This window comes from Coturnix japonica, chromosome 12, assembly GCF_054131305.1.
Source record: "Coturnix japonica strain WE chromosome 12, WE-NBRP24, whole genome shotgun sequence".
NCBI lineage: Eukaryota > Metazoa > Chordata > Aves > Galliformes > Phasianidae > Coturnix > Coturnix japonica.
Genome location: NC_140674.1, coordinates 19,638,693 through 19,657,342, shown reverse-complemented (window position 1 = coordinate 19,657,342; position 18,650 = coordinate 19,638,693). Strand labels below are relative to the sequence as shown.

The window sequence follows — 18,650 nt, the reverse complement described above, 5'->3', positions numbered from 1 at the left end:
GCTAATGTTTCACGCTGGGAGAACACATGATTAATACAGTTCTGTGTGCCATGAAGGCAGCAAATCTGGATTCAGATAGTGAAATCTCACATGCCACCAGCAACCATCTGACCAGGAACACTCTCTTGCAGCATAGGGAGCTCTTGGATGAGCTCTCTACCACTGCCCTGCCCCTACTGCAAGTGCTGAAGTAGAGCCACAGTAGGCTTCCCTACCAGTAAAACTGTATTTTATACCAAAACCAGACAGCTACAATATACCGAACAAAATATTGAAGCTATTTCATATTTTATGCCCTGTATGTTTTCGACTTTTAATTTACAAAGAACTGAAACAGAAGCCAAGATAATGTGGAGCTGATCATGCGTGAAGAACAAGCATTCTTCTGGCTTAATTACCCAACAGTTTTGTACACAGGCAGGGATGGACTGCTCTCATTTTGTTCATTGCAAACCACAGCCAGTACTGTCTGCAGTATCCCATTTATGTCCCCTCTAAAACAAACTCCTACACTTGGCAGTTTTCACAGGTGAAGAACAATCAGATAACAGCTTTGTCAAATTACAGCCAGTTCCCACAAAGGAGCAGAATTTCTCTTGGCAACTAAACCGTGTGTTGGTAATTGTACTCAAAAATAACCACTGCCTTGACCTAATTCTCCAGTCATTTGTGTTGTGCGTGGCATTAATGATTCTAAGAAAGCGCTTTGTACTTAACAGTGGGATCTCCTGCTTCCAGCTCTGCAAAATCCAACTCAGTCCCTGCTGTGTTGCCGGACAAGAACCATCACTGATGGTCCCTCTGGAACCTGCCCTACATCAGGGGGTTTTACCAACCTCTGTACCATTGAGTGTGGAAACAGACTGGAGAAGATATCAGAACCAATCGTGATCGAAGTTCAAAAACGCTCTGGAATGTGTGAAGGCTTCAGATAAGGACATGAAACTTCTACATGCTTATCAAACCTTCAGCTTTGCATCCTCAAATAGAAAAGAGGAAAACCCAAAGCACAACATGCACAAGTGCTGCAGATCTGAAAGGTTTTGCTTGCATGCAGTTGTGAAATGGGGCGGTGCTGGGGAATTTGGCACACTAATAGAGTTCAGCCCAGAAAGACACGCTTCTAGTTCTAAGAAATAGTTTTGGCCTCCGTTCAATTATCAGGATGATGTGAAAATTAATTCCCAAACTGAAGTAAACATCTAAATTAACAGAATCCTATTTCAACCTGCCTCGTGGACTCTCTTAGAAGTAAGAAGTTTCCTCGAGGAAACAAAAAGGTTTAAAAACAAATCCCAAGCAAAACCAAGCAAAGAGGTGGGACGAGGGAAGGTATTTATCACGTTGGAGCAGCAACCTTTTATTTTTAGCAGCAGCTATTCCAGTTTGAGAAGGATTATTAAACATGATTGAACGTTTAATCCCTAGCTGCTAGGCTCCAGACATGACTTTTACTTGGAAAAATGATCATATTTTCCATCCCAGAGGAGATTTCCTGTACACTCCAAAGATTTCTTCCAGCCTCTGGTGCCACACATGGCTGTGATACACTCGGTCAGATTAAGATCTCACCTCCCACATGGCATTTCATGTACTCCTGTCACTGCTAAAGTGGTTTTGTTAGTTTTCTTGTTTTGAAGTGATGAATGCAAGTAGTTCACACAAAACCTATTTGGTGAATTTAGATTCACATTTTTAACTGTATTTTTATGATTGCATTTGTAAGATATTCTTCTGCCAGACACAGCTACTTGGCTGTTCAATTCCTCTGCTCCTAATGGTGCTCAAGTTATCCTTTAAACTACACGGGATGATTAGCAGATGCCCTTGTAGAATAATTCCCAGAATCATTTTGTTTCCTTTCTCATTTCTTCCTTCCATTATCCTGCCATTTCTGTCATAACACAGGAGATCACTTTGTAGAAAACAAAAAAACACGCAGAAGAGCTCCAGAGACAACAGCTTCCTCCTTCACATCACCTCTGACTGTCTGGCTCTGCTCATCCATCTCTCAGCTCCAGGAAACAACAGCCTGTTCTTGCTCTCAAAAATTGTCTTGGACTCCTTTCAACTTTATGAAGAACTCCAGTGATTCTAATGTCAGTAAAATCCTATGTATGTGTATTTTCCATGTACATTTTTTTTCATATATATATACATATATACAAAAATTAGCAAAAACTTATACTGAAATGGTGTTGATTACCCACACACCGCAACGGTCTGTCCCAACTGACACCTACATCTGCTGGCTTATCATAACGGAATGTGGCAGAAAGTGACACAGCAGCTATAATTATCACCTTGCAAAACTGCTCAACCACTTCCCCCAATTTGTTCTGCTATAATGTAGGGGATAGGAATCAGCTTCAGGTGTATGGTCTGAAGAACTGCATACAGAAATGAATTGTTTGAGTTAGTGGTTTGTGATTTGTTTGTTAGACAGAAGCTTGCACCCAAACAGACTGCATTCCCCCAGCACTGACCTCAGCCTCCAACATGATATGAAAGTCATGCCTTTAACTCATTATTAAAGCAAACAAGAAACCCACCAACATGAGTTACCCAATATAAAGTGAAAATATTCTGCCTTAATCACTCTGTATATTCTTTTCTTCCCCCAGTAATTTCAATTATTTAAGCTTTCATTACAATTGAACCTCAGAACAGGACCTGATATTATTTCTGTGCAAGGATCCTATTGCAAAATTATTGAACTATACTAACCACAAATAGCTGGAGATATCCTCACAGCCATATAAGAGATGCTACAATGAATACTCCAACCTCAGAGGGGATGGAAACTATCATGGAGTCGCTCCACCTAGATACATTGGCTGAGTATCCTGTATCCTGCTCAGCCAAAACAACCAGCCCGATGAGACAATGTGTCTGGCACGTTATATTTAAGACCTAATCTTACAATTGTAACTGAACCTGGAGAGTATGTAACCTCAGACATGAACTGTAAAAAAAATGTTGTCAATATAATTGCAAAGGCTTTTCCACCCTCTTCCACTCTTCCTACGCTGTGTGCTTAGCACAGCAAGCCATCACCTGAACTATGTAGCTGATGCATTCTGCACATGCATGTGCCTCTGATGAAGTTCCAGCAGGTCACCTCCCAAAAGGGGCCTCAGTTCAGGCTGAATGGCCCAAGAGGCACCAAGGAACTCTACTGGCTTTTCAGCTGGAGCTTTGCAGAACTGGATCAGATGGCTTTGTGGAAAGCCACACGTTGTCTGCAACTGTGCCAACTCTGACCTCTTGAGTTCAGAGCCCCTGCTGGGTCGCTGCCCAAGATTACAGTACAGTCCCAGACTGCAGAGATCGCCTGAAGGCAGCAGATACATCAAGGCTCTAACAGAAAGATCAGGAAAATGAAGGTAGTAAAAGACACTAGATGTAGGCTGTCATTAGGATTAGGGATTAAGACAGATTAAATAGATTAAAACAGTACACAAGGAATTACCTAATGCCCAGAGGATGGGAAGACAGAAGTTGTGAGAGCTAGAAACCCATTTGTAGATGCATTAATCTCGAAGCAGTCCAAGATACAATCAGGTTTGTCTACAGCTGTCAGCACATATCTGTTTCAGCAATGAAGTCCGTTCCTATACAGTCAGCAGCTTAAGACTTAGTTTGATGGCATCTTTGCAGGAGGCAAACAGCATCAAGTTTATTTTTTTTTATCATTTTAAGAAATATTAAATAAGATTGTCTCCGTGTTTCAATCACATTAATGCTCAGAGAATGAGATTTAAAATAATCAGCTTAACAGGAAGATCAGCTTCTCAGCAGAACACCTTATAGATAACAATGGCTTTGGGTTTTCTTAGCAGCCAAGAGATTTTGTTTCATCTCAAAATGTAGCCTCTGGTTAATTCCCATTGTGAAGCAGCCCTACTTTCTCCTGCCTATCAGAACTTTGTTAGGAGGTAAAAATGCCAAAATTTGACATTCTCTTCCACAGGGTCCTGGTGGATGAGAAGCTGGACACGAGCAGTGTGTGCTTGCAGCCCAAAAGGCCAACTGTGATCTGGGATGCATTAAAAAAGGGTGGCCAACTGGGAGAAGGAGGTGATTTTCCCCCTCTACTCAGCTCTTGTGAGGCCTTATCTGCAGTACTGTGTCCAGGCTTGGGGCCCCTAGTACAGGAAGGACGTGGAGCTCTTAGAGTGGGTCCAGGCATTCAAGGCCAGACTGGATGTGGCTCTGGGCAGCCTGGTCTGGTGGTTGGTGACCCTGCATATAACAGGGGGGTTGGAACTAGATGATCTTTGAGGTCCTTTTCAACCCAAGCTATTCTATGATTCTATGATGATTCTATGCGGCCTGAAAGCCATGCTCTTGACTAGAAAACCTGCTACAATGTGAACTGTCTGAAGGGCATGCCTAAGATCTAGCCTCTAACCAGTTAACCTTCCCATGCTGCCTATGTCAGCCACTGTTCCCATCACATCCTGCCCTTATTTCATGAGCAAAAATGCTCCTCAGCTGAGTAGCACAAGCTGCGAACACCTGAAAGAGCAGAACTCCCTACAACAACAGCCATATGCACCGCTCCTCAGACCATTGCACACGCTAAATGATTTTGACATCCCTTCCAGCATCGCTTTTCAGCTATCTGTACTTCTGCACATTTAGGTCTTGTCTTTTCTCCCCTCTTTGTACAGAAGATTCAGCCTGCTTCACACATCACATTTATGAAGCAATGCCGTGCAAAGCATAAAAATCCAAGACTGGCTTTTCAAGGAAAATCAGAAAACGTTGCACAAATTTCACCCAGAAGCCTCAACAGTGTTTATCTGTGTGCAGTCAGGAGAGCAGCCCTTCTATAGGTCTGATCAGCCCCAGCTAAACCCAACCACATGCAGAGGATGGACATTATTTCACTGCCATCCCAGCATCTCAGCCCAGCAGCCCTTCCAGGAGCACTGCCAGCCCAGCATCCTCAAAAGAACAACTCCGTAAAGTTGCCTTTTTCCCCCTTTTTTAAGTAAATAAAAGCCTACTGATGAAATGCTTGCTCAGGAAGTACATGTCCAAGGTTGAGTTCTCTTCTCTGCTGGTAATAAGCTTTAAAGTCTTATTCAATCAACCAGAAAAAAGCAGAAAGAACTGAGGAATCAACCAGTGTGAATACACCCACTCTTTCCCTCCTGGCAATGCAATGTAAGTGAACCAGCCCTTCCAGCTCCTTCCCATTTAAAGGATTTTGGTGCACAATTCAAGACTCAACATTATCTTAGAGAAAACAATTACGTCACATGGAAGAGATAAGCTGCGCTGCTTCAGTAATAACGCAATATTCATGAAAGAATAAATCCAAAAAAACCTCTTTTGTGTCACAAAGGATGGCAAAAAGATGTAGCTTTGGTATTTGTAGGGCTGGTTTTATTTGGTGACAGAACATTGTTGATTTAAAATCTGGGCTATTTAAAGGTTCAAAGTGCAGTCAGATGCTGCACCTGCAAACACAAGGTTTTCTGTTAGCACACTGTGTTGTTTATACATCCCTGTTTAGAACAAATCCCCTCATCTTGCTCCATATGAAAGAGGTTAACAAAGCAGGAAGCGTTCAGAAATGGCTCTAGGTTTTGTGTATCAACAGTTAGTAAGGAGTCGGTGAATCTTCAGGTCAACTGGGCACAGCCCCCCGAGCCCTCTGTGCTCCCATCACTAACAAACTCCTGCAGCAAAAACACTGATGATAACACAGAATTCCATTCCAAAGAGCATCACACAAAATCTACAGGGATTCCTCCATGAGCTTGTTGGGACAGCTGACGGTACGTTTCCAAAGGGGAACACATGAACTAACAATCTGCATTCAACCTATGCTCCTCTTTGGCATTGCCAGAGCAACAGAGGAAGCTGGCTTGTTGAATTTTAACCTGAGAACAAGATGTTCCTGTTTCCCCTTCAAATACCGTTGGCAAATATACAGAATAGCAAAAGTAGCCTTTAAGCCCTCAGCCACACACCCACCTCCCAGCCAAACAAGTACACCACGCTGGCAACTAAAATGAAAAGTTTTAACTATTTTCTGTTAGAATTGAAAAACAAAGTAACGGAGGCCTTGAGTCACAATGAAACACGTCCAAGTTACAAAGTAATGTAGGATTATTCTATTAGACTCTTCTATCTCTGTATAAAACCTACATGCTTCTAGGCATGCTCCCACACAGACAAGTCTGGTGGAAGATCACCCTGAAGTTAAGTAGCATCACAGTTGTTAGAGCAGTTCATTCATCTGCTTTACACCATTTTAAGGGGGAAAACACATTCCTAAAGCTTTCTGAAAGTTGGCTCCGGACTGTATGTGTTGGGCTGATAACCTCGCACTTCACAGTTAGACAAGTGCTGAGGTCCTGCACCCCCAAGAGTGCTGATGCTTCACATATGTGTTTGCTTCTTTGCATCTGGTTCCTGCATGTCAGAGATCAGCAGCTTTTCATCAAGTACACAAAGCATACATCTGGTGCATCCTTAAACCAAGCTACGTAAGAACTTGCATTTATGTGACAGCTTTAAGCCAAGAAACTCAAGGCTGTTTCATTACCAATGCAGTTTATTTGAATTTTACACTCCAACTTCTTTTTTTCAGGGAGTGATTTATTACAACATCCCTCACTCTGTTGGAGTCATTTCCACGTTACCTGTCCTCCTGGAACTAGAACTTTGTGCTTCTGCAGCCAGAACAAGTACAGCTGGGACAGCACAGAGGCATGGAAGTCCCAGAAGTTGGATGTTCTGTATTGCCGAGCAGCAGCATAGCTGCCTGTTACACCCGTACCAACAGCTTCAGTGTGCTGTGCATGCCTTTGGGATTGACAGGCACCCTACGCAATGCATGGGAGCGAGGGATGCTTGGATGCTTTCCTATACCTACTGTAGGGAACCTGCTGTAGCAGGAGGACTGGACTCACGATCCCCAGAGGGGATCTGTATCCAACCCTTAGGATTCTGTATCAGAGCCATCTGACCCTGCTGGAGCTGGGGGGTCTCACACAGCAGGGCAGCCCTACAGCTGGCTGGGAGAGGAGGGATGGAAGCCTCTCAGGAGCAAAACTTTGCAAGCAGTGGGAAGCCAGGCTCCTACGGAGAAGGGAGATGCGTGCAAACCTCGGCTGTAGGCGGGCAGCAGTACCTTGTAGCTGGGCCGAGAGGGACTCCTGGTGCTGCTGGTACTTGAGCGCCGTGGCCTCAGCCTTCCGCAGCTGGTTCTGCAGCTCGTAGTACAGCATCGCCCCGTAGATGAAGCCGAACACCACAGTCAGCAGCACGAGGGTCTGGAAAATCCGCTTCTGCTTTCGGGAGCACATCCCGTTGCCCATGTCCCCGGCGGGGTCCCGGCTCTCCCGCCCCTCACGGCTCAGCAGCGGGAGGCGGCGGGCGGCGGCGATGAGGCGGAGACATCGGCGGCCCAGGATCCGCGCCGGGGGTGAGAACGAAGCGGGGTGCGGCCGGCCGAGCACCTCAGCCCCGGGGCACCGCCGCGACGCCCCGGGCGGCCTCGTGCAGCCTGCGGGCCCCGCACCTCCAGGCGGAGCCGGCCCGCATGCTGCGCCGCCCGGCCGGCGGGAGGGGGCGGCCCCCGGCGCTGTGGCTGCGGGGCGAGGGGCGGCTCCCTGCTCTCCTCGGGCGGCTCCTCCGGCCCGACCCGGTTCGGCCGCCACCTGAACAAAGGAAACTTCCCCGACCCCGCACTTACGTGTCACCGCCGCTTCACCGCAGCTCCCCGCCGCGGGATCCCCGAAGGAAGTCCCGCTCCGGGCGCGGCCTCATTGGGCCCGACCGCGGGGCTCTCCCCTCCCTTCGGAGAGGCAGAGCCGGAGCGCATTGGGTGCACGCTGTGTCCGTCCGGCCCCGCCGGGCGCTCCGCTTCCCTCAGCCCGCCCCTCCCCTCACGGAGCAGCGCCTGGGAGGGGGCAGCGCCTCACGGAGCTGTGGAAGAGGATGAAAGAGCCCGACTGTCCGCCCTGCTGTGAGCTGGATGCACCCAACAGCTCGGGCCTTCAGCACCTCCGGGGATGGAGGTGTGCTGCCCTCTCTAGTCTTGGCTTTTGCCTTGTCCAAGAATCGAGCTCAGACCACTGCTGAGTGCTTGTGTGTTGTGTTACATTGTGTTATGTTGGGTTATGTTGTGTGTTGTGTTGTGTTGTGTTGTGTTGTGTGTTACGTTGTGTTACGTTGTGTTATGTTGTGTTGTGTGTTGTGTTACGTTGTGTTACCTTGCGTTACATTGTTACGTTGTTACATTGGTACGTTGTGTTACGTTGTTACGTTGTGTTACGTTGTGTTTTGTGTTGTGTTACGTTGTGTGTTGTGTTGTGTGTTGTGTTATGTTGTGTTATGGTGTGTTATGGTGTGTTATGGTGTGTTATGGTGTGTTGTGTTACGTTGTGTTACGCTGTGTGTTATGTTGTGTGTTATGTTGTGTGTTGTGTTACGTTGTGTGTTGTGTTGTGTGTTGTGTTGTGCTGTGTTATGTTGCGTGTTGTGTGGTGCAACGTTCCCCAGTGCCACTTCATGAGTAAAAAAGGTGAGACAGGCCTCATGGCATCTATCCTTAACCACCGTGATTACAGAGCTGGCAATACTAGAGTTCTCTCCGCTGTTGTGTTTATTACAAATTAAAAAGAAACACCCTGCTCACCTCAGGCTACACTGGTAGTAATATTAAGGAAATCAAAGACGTGCTCCAAAGTTGTGTTTCTAAGCATATTCAACTCATTGATTCATTTTTTTCACACAGGGATAATTCTGGCCTTAAAAGAAAGCAACATGAAAGCGGTTTAAAATTTGTTATTCAAATATCCTGCATGGACCAATAATTAATAGCAGTTGGAATGTATTTCACATTCTTATTTGTTGCCTTTTAATGTAATAGAGTACCTTGCTTTCCTAATAACAAGGTGGAGGATTGAAGTGTTGAAACTTGTGAGTTGGGCAACTGGGTGGTCATTGTAAATGCTTTGAAATAGTGATACCTACAAAAATAATAATAATCATTTTCTTTTCCCCTGCCTTTAGGAAGCTTCTTGAAAGCCTTCAAGTTATATGTTGAAACTTTGGTTCGAAACTGACCCATTTACACTAAATATCAATTACTTCCCCAAATTAGCCTCAGTGGGCTTCATGGTATCACCCAGAATGCAGTTCCCCTTCCTCTCCCAGGGTCCTTCAGTCTCATCCTGCACGCTGCTGCTTTGCCAAGTCATTGGGATGGGATATGTTCATTGAATTTCTCAACTTCTTGGGTGTTCAGCTGTTGCTCACATTACCTCCTATAGAATCAGCCTACACCTTTAGTTTTGATGGCTTTGTGCTGAGGAACAATTAATTGGCTGTCCAGCAACTGCATCTGCATGCAGTAGTCACTTCTGGTTATCATTATGCTTTATACCCATTGAATAGACATCATAAATTCAAGAGGACACTCAATTAACATTGTTATTTAAAACGTGTTCCAAATACATTTAATTGATTATGTGGTAAATCTAATTTATCTGCTGGTAGAAATTGGCAATATCATTAACAAGTACCATGGAAAGGAAAAAAAAAAAGGAATGAGTGTCTCTCTGCTTTTTTCTAATCAAATATTACCTACATTCTGTAATGGCTGCAATACATCTCATCTTTAGCTCATGTAAATTGTGATTCTTCATGAGCAAACCAATTAATTAAAATGAAGAATTTATTGGGTGCCTGGGACTATTATGTGAAGCTATTAGGCAAATCCGAATTGGAAGTCCCAGAATAGAAAGGTTTGGACTTAAAAGAGACTGTAATATATTAAAATTGCATTAGTTGCTAGGAGAGGAATGTTACTTTGACTAATTACTGAGTGAGTTACAGTCAAGGAAAGATGGGATCTGGCTGCTTCCTGAGCCATGTTGTACCATAAGAAACCTGCTCTGAGTGTGCAGCAAGGAATCCACGGTGAGACATTTATATAGGCTGTTCTTTCTCTCATTTTAACCTGGTTTCCTAAGAAAATGAGGCTTGTGCAATCAAACCATCTGTCCATCTCTCCTGTGTAGGGCCAAGAAGTTGTCCAACTCATTGGCCAATTTCAGATAGATTTTAACCGGGACAGAAAAATGTTGAGCAAAATTAAGTTCCTACAAGTTTTGAGACATTAGAGGAGGAATATGTAAAGAATAACCCCAAGAGTTCCCTAAGAGAAGGAGAGACAATGTGGTCAGTCTCGATTGGATAGTGGAGGATCAATATGGAGGAGGGACATCCAGTTTGTTTGGAACATAGGTTCTCACTATCAACCACAAGACATGGGAAGCTCAAGAAGGTTGGCCATAAGAGAACAATGAGTTTTTCCTGAATGACTCAGTGAACACAGCAGTTAAACAGATCAGACTGCAGATCTTTATTATTTTTGATGAACTGGAGAACTGAAGTTATGCAAATGTACAGTGAAGATTGTCCTATACATCTCACAGCCCAATCATTTAGTTGCCAAAACTTAAGGAATGTATTGGCAGGGCGTATGTCATTGCTTCTCCAGCTACAAAGCACATTCCAACTGCAGATGTTTAGGCAAGAGTGACATTTCTGTCCTATGACTGAAGTACTCTAATGCTTCAGAGATTGTTTTAACACTCCATGTCACTTATTAGTTGCCAGGAACTGAAGAAACAAGGAGGTTGGACTTCAAGTAGTGGTTGCTTGTGGTAAAATTGAGTTTACCCTTGTGTGAGGTCACAGTTTGTGATGTGAGGGGAAGTCATGAAAACCGAGCTGTGTGTATCTGCCTGTGTCTGAGCATCCACCTCAATAACCAGATGAACTCTGTTGGTTGATGAACTGATCTGAGGACAAGGAGGGGGGGGGGGGGGAGAGGCTGTGTTTTAATACAGACAGTACTATGCTTCTTAATATGCAAAGAAATGGTGACTGCTGCCATAAAGACTGTTCAATAATAATAGCTTAAGAGACATATTAGGACTCCAGTTTTAAACCATTTGTTAAATCACTAATTGTCTTTAGGCAATGGTCAGATGATCCACCTTACAAGAAACTTGCAGTTGGAAACCCCTGCATTCCTGAGGGCTGGCATTTTCCACAAGGAAAATAGTAATATTTGAGCAGTGCTGGAAATAAGAATGTTTGTATGGTTGAAGGGATGATATTTAAGTTATTAGGCACTCTCTGACAGCATGTTATTTGCATAGCACAGAAGTGCTGCGAGGCAGGGATCTTTGTGTGTTTCGGTTCTGTTGTGTTTACACTGCAAATCAATCTGAACCACTAAGTGAAATGCAAACAGTGATAATGCTGTGTCTGACTCAGGCAGGTGGATGTGCTGTGCAGTGAGAGCAGCTGCACACAAAAGATGCACTGTGCCTCCAATGAGCTGCGGGCAGGCAGGAAGAATTTCTTTGGGGAGCACCATGCAGATATAAGAAGCATTTTGGCACAGCAGCCCAAGGGTGTTCCTGTGTGGTACTGTTTGGTAGCGTGGGGAATCCTGCTTCCTATCTGAATGGTTCTGAGAGAGGAATGGACTTCCCCATTCTACCGTTTCAATAGATAGCAGATGGATGCTGTGTTTTATGAGTTAGAGGAAAATACTGACCTTGGGAACAGTGACTACAGACACTGGTGCTTTTCTGGTACACAGAGTAATCCCCTGTGATGATGTTTTCCTGGTGCATTTCCCATTGTGCTGGCCAGACTAGGAGCCATGGCAGATGGAGGAGTAAACAGTTCAGTGAATTCTGAAGTTTTCCATCCCCTGTTTTTTTTCCAGTCTTGTCAGATGAGTCTGTTTTTTTCACCATCTTTTTGTTTTCCAGCGCCTGAATAAAAGCCAGAGTCTGATATCTGACAGCTGGGAAACAGTCTGACCTTGCAGGAAAGAGAAATCTTTGGCACTGCAAGATAAGGACAGTGAATGATGAACTAGTGCACTTATCATTGACAGTGGTATCTGTGACAACTTTGCTTTTTCTTAAGGATCTGAAATGGCACTAGTAAGTAGAGTTAGGGGAGAACTGTTTATATTCTACAGTTAATTCAAGGAGAGAAAACAAGCACTCGGGAATCTAGCTATAAAATCTGAAGACGTGCAGATAAAGAACTTCAAGTGAAACTGAAATGTAGTCAGCACTTGAACGTCCATGTTCACCTTCATTTCCATGTTCAGAGGAGTTCCATCTTCATTAGTGATATTATCTTGGCCTTTCCAAGCCTGAAAATAGAAAGCTTTTCCTTGCAGCCATCCCTGCAGTTCTCCCTGCCTACCGACCTGCAGGGAAATAGTAATTCCCACAGAGGTTGGGTTTGCTTTGCATACACATGTAAGCAAGGCTGACAAAGCCAGGAGCCTCCAAGAACCTTTTATATGAAGATGCTCCTGACAAAAGTAATCAACAGTTATACCAGGAAGACTCTTGAATTAGTGTAGAAATGACATCAGAAATGGATGTTTTTGTCTGTGAAGAAGTGTAGTTTGCCTTCTGGCTTAGGTCCATGCAGCTCTGTAAGCTCAGGAAAGAAAAGATCTCAGAAACTTTTTGGTTTTGCCGTGGTTAATCCCGATGAGCTCAGTGTTTGGAAATGCTGCAAAATATATAAATAAATTAAAAGGGGAGAGAAAACCTGGAGCAAAGGGAGGGAAATGCTTAGTGGGTGGAGAGAGGAAAGTCAGAGAGTCGATGCCACCTAGTGGGTGCTCCAGGAGGGCCAGCACCAGCCGGGCTGCAGCATCCCTGGATGCATCCAAGGCCAGGCTGGATGTGGTTCTGGGCAGCCTGGTCTGGACCCTGCACATAGCAGGGGGGTTGAAAGTATATGATCATTGACATCCTTTTCAACCCAGTCTGTTCTATGATTCACACCCCCAAAAAGCCACATACAGGTCAGGCCTTGAAATTAAGAAATCACTGATAGGGGTGTGAGAGCACAGAGAGCACAGCAGCATCAATAAGAACCAATAAGTCAGGGAGGGAGTGAGGAGAAGAAATAGCTGGTGAGCCATAGGGGTGACAAAAGGGAGTCAATGAAATCCCTGCACAGCTGCTGCAGAGCTCTTTGCCTGCAGTGTGACACTCAGCCCTGGTGCTGCTGGAAGTGGCAGGGGAGATGTGATGCAGTGTGCATGTGTGATTTATTCATCATCTTCTGCACTGTAAGTGCTTGGAGGCAATGGAGCTCGTAACGTTTTACAAGCATTTACACTGCACGTTTACACTGTGAATAAAGCAGCACTATGGCTGCTAATAAGAACCTTTCTTTGGAAGTACTGCATTATAGGTAACAAGCCTTTAGAGTAAAATCTACTCACTGGTGATATCAGCATTCCACAGAGGATGAATATGAAGGTTCCATGCCAAGAGGTGTCTGGGTAGAGGGGGTCTCCCCCTCAGCAGAGAGAGAAAAGCTGAAATGTTGCATCAGGGAGCATCTGACAACATGGAAAAATCCTTCTTCCTCCCCACCTATTGAACCCTTGTGAGGAGGGTTTGAATTGCGGGCAGTTTGCTTTGCACCCATATGAATCAAAGCTGTGTTTACCACAAGCGAGGCTGATACAGGGCAGAGAAAAGAGATATCAGCTGCCTGCTGGGACAGATGGCTGTTGGCAGTCCATTTGTTTCAGCACATACCCCAAATCCCTGCAGTGTCGGGTATGCTTGGAAACGCAATTCCCCATTGTTTCTCTTTAGATATTTGGTGCTTTTTGGAGTCTTGCTTGTGCTCACCTGCAAGGGGGGGCATGAGAATTAATGAGAGTAGCTGTACATGCAAGTTGATTGCAGTGTGTTGTAACTACTAACTTCCAAAGAAATCTCCTTTTCAAACCGAGCCCCACAGAAGTTCCCATACTTAAACATAGCAACCATAAAGAGCCTGGATTCTTGTTTTGGCTGTTCTTACATACTGCAAGACTGAAGAAAAAGCCTAAACATATAGGGAGGAAGTGACACAGACACACTGCATGTGATGAGGGCACTAAGTGAATGGAAAACAGAAAGCAGAAATTTGGCAGAAGCTGTAGGAAGATTAAAGTACATCTGGAATAGAGCTCTTTTGCTCCAAGGGGTTAAAGAACCCAAATGACTGAAAATCAAAATACATCATTGAATATTTTAGCTATTGAATACCAACAATGAAGAGAGTTTATTCCTTTACTCAGAAGAGAAGCACATTATGTGATGAATATTATGTATATGAGACAAAGACCGGAATGCCTGCAGACAGTTTTGTCAGTTGACATACCAGTTCTGTTAAGTTCACCATCAGATTATTGAATATCATATACTTAAGATTTCACTTTTACTTTCTTCTGACTTCACAATTTAATATGTGATCCCTTTGTTTTCCTTGCCTTATAACCTGGTGTATGACTGGTGTCAATATGCAGCGATAAAACTTCCTCTTAGAGTCAATCCTGAGAAACTCCAGTAATTTTATTGTCAATCTGGACTCACACCAATGCTACAGTGGGGATTTTTTTCTTCCTCATCTTTATTTCCACAATAAACGTAAGAGGCCCCAGCTGAAATACAACAGCCAAGCTGCATTTTGGAGTAGTTTGAAGTGCAGAGCTAGACCTGTAGCATGCTGTCTGAATCTTTTTCTAATTAAAATACTCTTGGTCTACTGTTACAGAGCTGTGGAGCTTTTGAAGTCAGGCACTTATTTTTCACTTTTGTAGGGTATTTTGAGGGAAGAGGGATGTGTGTGCTTTGGGGCCAATAAATGGAGTTGGAGAGGTAGGGTATAGTAAGCATAGATGAGATTGCATTGCAAGATTCTTGCCCGTTCCGGAGTTGTTCACCCTGAAACATGGAATTTTTGCTGCATTTCTCACATTGATATTTGGAAACATGTTTCAGAATGGGCTGTCTGAACTTTCCTAGGCTGCCTTTTTTCCCTCGGGTCAGCATGCTCTGTCTGTGAGGGCTCTGCTCGTGTGTTCCAGAACAAATACTGAAACTTGTTCAAGAAGTTTTATATGATTTCCTGAAGATGCTGGGATTAGTAAGAATGGTCCATCTTCTTTATCCATCACTTACAGCCAAATATGCAAACATTTGTCTATGAATATAGACACTCAGACTGGTCTGAAACAAAACAGGATTTTCTCTTCATGGAAAGTGATTTTCCATGTTTTCTGAGTGGGAATCATGGAGTCACAGAATCACAGAATGGTTTGGGTTGGGTATCTGTGATACTGTGGTTCCACTGCTAACTCAGACAGTCTGGATGGTGCTCTGAAATGCAATTTTTAGGCAAATAATTTGTTCAGACATGATGTTTGAGCTATTAAATGCCTTCTCAGGTCAACCCTCTGTTTGTAACAGAGATCCAGAACATGCATTGAAGCTCTCCATCCTATCAGCATGTCAGTGGCAGTGAATGGAAACCTCTATGTAAATCAGTGGCACCAGTGCTTGTGAGAAATCGGTTCACTTTTCATTGAGACAAGGAGCCCTCACTGTAGCACAGTCAGGTAATACATTAAAAAGGATCAGTATATTTGTCCGCCAATTTTAGCACCTTATAATGAGAATATATAGTGACAGAAATATTTCTTGTGAGTAAAGTGCTGAAATGTTCTGGCCCCAATTAGCACAGCGTGGTCGTGCCTGCTATTAGGTTGCTTTGTAGTCATGAGGGATTGGTTACTTTAACACTGCTTGGATGGGATTAAATGTTAATTTTCACGTTGTGTTTATTCATTGCAGTGTATGGATGGCACTGATGTGTGAATTTCTCAGCAAAGGCAGAGTAACCTGCTGGCTACAGAAGAAGCTGCTCTTCGTGACTATGGAAAGTGCTTCTCTCTGACTGACATAAACGTTTTCAGAGTGGCCCTGCATCCAGACCTCGGGGCTGAAGCTGGTATGAGATTTCTCCTTTCTCCCCTCCTTCTTGTTAGGCAGACTTAGCTCTTTAACTATGAATTTTTGCACTTTATGTTCAGTTTATCCTCAACAACAACAGCATATCAGATCGGGGGGGGGGGGGGGAGGGGTGAAAGGAGGAGAAAAGAGGAAAGGGAGGTTGAGAAATGGAAGCAGTGTGGATGTCCTCCTGTCACAGAACTTCATCCAGAAAGTGCTTCTCGGTAACCTCCGTGCAGATGGTGCTGTAGGCTTCCAGTCTGTGTCCACCAGATGGCACCAAGTCACTGATGCATGTAAAACCTTCTGCCTATATCCCGACTGTGATGGGCATTGCCATGGTTCTGATTCGAGTGGTTGAAGAGAGCGAGGTGTGCCTTGGCTTTATCTTTGTCTCTCTTTTCTCTGACAGCACTAAGTCCTTCGAGATCTGAAGCGGTCTGTTTTTGTTTCAGACTTAATGTGATGAAAGGTTTTCCTTTGCTGCTACATAAGGTGACTTACAGAGATGGAAATAAAGTCCTGACTCACAAAGTTCCTGAAATCAAGGTTCTCTAAGGAAATACGTCTTCCATGGGTATATGTGAAGGTGCTGGGACCTGAAGGAGTCTTCTGGATGTGTGGATCTTTGTGAGAGGTTCTTTCTGCCTATCCTACCCTTCCATTGTATCAGGGCCCCTTTGTTGGAAGCCAGTGCCCTTACCCACCCATCCCTGGCTCCTGTGTTCTCTTGTGTGTCTCAGGCTTGCTATAGAGCTGAATGGGTTCTGTTTACTGCAAGGTGCTGTAATATTAATGCTTTCATTCTGTCACAAACTGTACATTTCTAACAGCTTCAGTCAAAATTCTGGCATAAAAAGCACATCTGATTTCTATTGACATAATCTGGCTTGTACATTTAGAGGTGGATTAATTGGTCACCAAGGCATCCCGTCCTCAGAGTGTGTGTTTGGTACACACGTAAGTAAAGCAAGGCTTTTTTTCTGTTGTGATCCCACTATCTACACTGGGTAGATTCTGTCATTTAACATGGGCAGTGTGACTGAAGATGTTAGCTACCCAAACCAACAGCTTTTAATGTTCCACAAAGTAGTAAATTCACTCTTCTTCCACGTGACCTGGGAGTAGGTTCTGTTTAAGAGAAGAAAAAATGAGTCGTAAATTGTTATTTCAGAGCCAGTAAATGGATGACAAATAGCAAACAGAAAAAAATATCCTTCCCCAGTTTCATCAGAGAGTTCATCCCACAGTCCAAAGATGTTTACTATGCCTTTAGACAGGGAATTATAACAGTAGGTTAACATTCATCTCAGTTTCCCAACAGCTAATGCACTTTCATGTACTGGTTACATGCCCCTAGAAAAAAAGTGAGAACATTCTATTGTACTACACCTGGCAAGGACAGCAGGATGAGCCTCAAGCTGTCTGCTCCAAGCATCCTGTCTGTGCTCTGTGTGTCTGTGTTCTGCTCTGAGCATTTCATTTCTGCTTCTGATTTCTTTAGACACATTGCATAAATGCCTTTTGCTTCTCTCTAAATTTGAGATGATCTTTCTCATCTTCACATGCGTTATTTATTTATGCTGTAAAGATTTTATCTCTCACTGTGTATTTTTTCACAGCTGAGCTCATCTGTGTGGGTATTCCTGGATGTTAATATAATGGAAACAATGCTTGATTTCCATGATTTTTATTAATATTTTTTTCCCTGTCTATAAGATTTGGGAAACTTTTCCAGAACTTTAAGGCAGTATTTGCCAGAAGGTTGTGAAGTGTTTCAAGATCACCAGGATGATCACACTAAAGCAGTGCCAAGTGCAATGCTAACACTGATTATTACCTTGGAGTTGCAGGGGAAGCAAGTCATGGAGTGTGAGTTCACAGCTGGTGGAAGCTGGGCTGTGTCCTGGCAAGCCTTCCATCCTGCCCCTCAGCTCTTCATCCTATTTTCACTGCCCTGCTATCCTTACGTGTGGCTGAGTTGCCTGTTTTCAGTGCATTCACACATCCCCAACTCTGCTCTGCAAGTGAAGCACTTTGGTTTATGTTGCCTCATTATTTTCCTTCATGGCACACTATGACGCAGAGGTGTTTTCGCAAAGCTTAATTGAAAGCAACAGGTAATTGTCTGACCTGCACTAGTTGGATGTGACCTATGAGGTATCACTTTAGAAGACTTGGACTGCCTGTAAGGCTTGCACACAAATATTTATGGCAAATTGGTTTTAAACCTATTGTAAGAGGGCTGCTGTAGCTCATTGAGATTATTCATTTCTCAGAATTTCACCCTTCAAAATCCAGGTTTTACTTCACAAATAAAATTGCATCAGTTCATTTATGCTGAACAGAAATTTTACTACCGAGCCATCCCACACTGATCAGAATTGCTCCAACTGGGGTAGAAAGTGGAATTCTGAATACACAGAGACCCAGCAGGGCAGCTTGAAGTAAGAGCTTTGCTCACCCACTCTTCTCATGAACAGCTTTTAAGGGCTCCTGTTTGTGGAGGAAAAATCCCCCTAATTGTGACTGCATCTAAAACATATTTTTCTTTTCAATGGACATCTGTTGTGCTAAAGAGAAAATAGGGCTTAGAAAATACTGATGACTCTGTAGCTCAATATTATTTTCTCTGTATGTTCTCAGAACAGACCATGTTTGTCAAAAGTTTTGTTAAGCATTGGTAAGTGTTGATGTAAGTACAATATGCTGAAGTGTGTTTGTAGAAATCACATAATAATTCATAGAAATATAAGCAAAAGACAGAGCATC

General features: G+C 43.8%; 1 protein-coding gene and 1 long non-coding RNA gene across 7 annotated transcripts in view; one reads left to right on the top strand and one right to left on the bottom strand.

Annotated features, from left to right (window-relative positions):
* GOLIM4 (golgi integral membrane protein 4) overlaps positions 1-8,015 on the bottom strand; it is a 26,154-nt gene extending 18,139 nt beyond the window's left edge. For 5 of the 6 annotated variants that reach the window (XM_085513352.1, XM_085513353.1, XM_085513354.1 and 2 more), the window contains exon 1: positions 7,154-7,777. In XM_085513352.1, the coding sequence (XP_085369478.1) occupies positions 7,154-7,340 (187 nt within the window). In that variant the 5' untranslated portion in view covers positions 7,341-7,777. Of the gene's footprint in view, positions 1-7,153 lie in introns of all 6 variants that reach the window. The other variant, XM_015872018.2, reaches the window with a different exon arrangement.
* LOC146758876 (uncharacterized) lies at positions 7,904-18,650 on the top strand. The gene is made up of 3 exons (XR_014933405.1): positions 7,904-8,042; positions 15,720-15,876; positions 16,291-18,650. It is a non-coding gene; the product is annotated as an uncharacterized LOC146758876 (long non-coding RNA).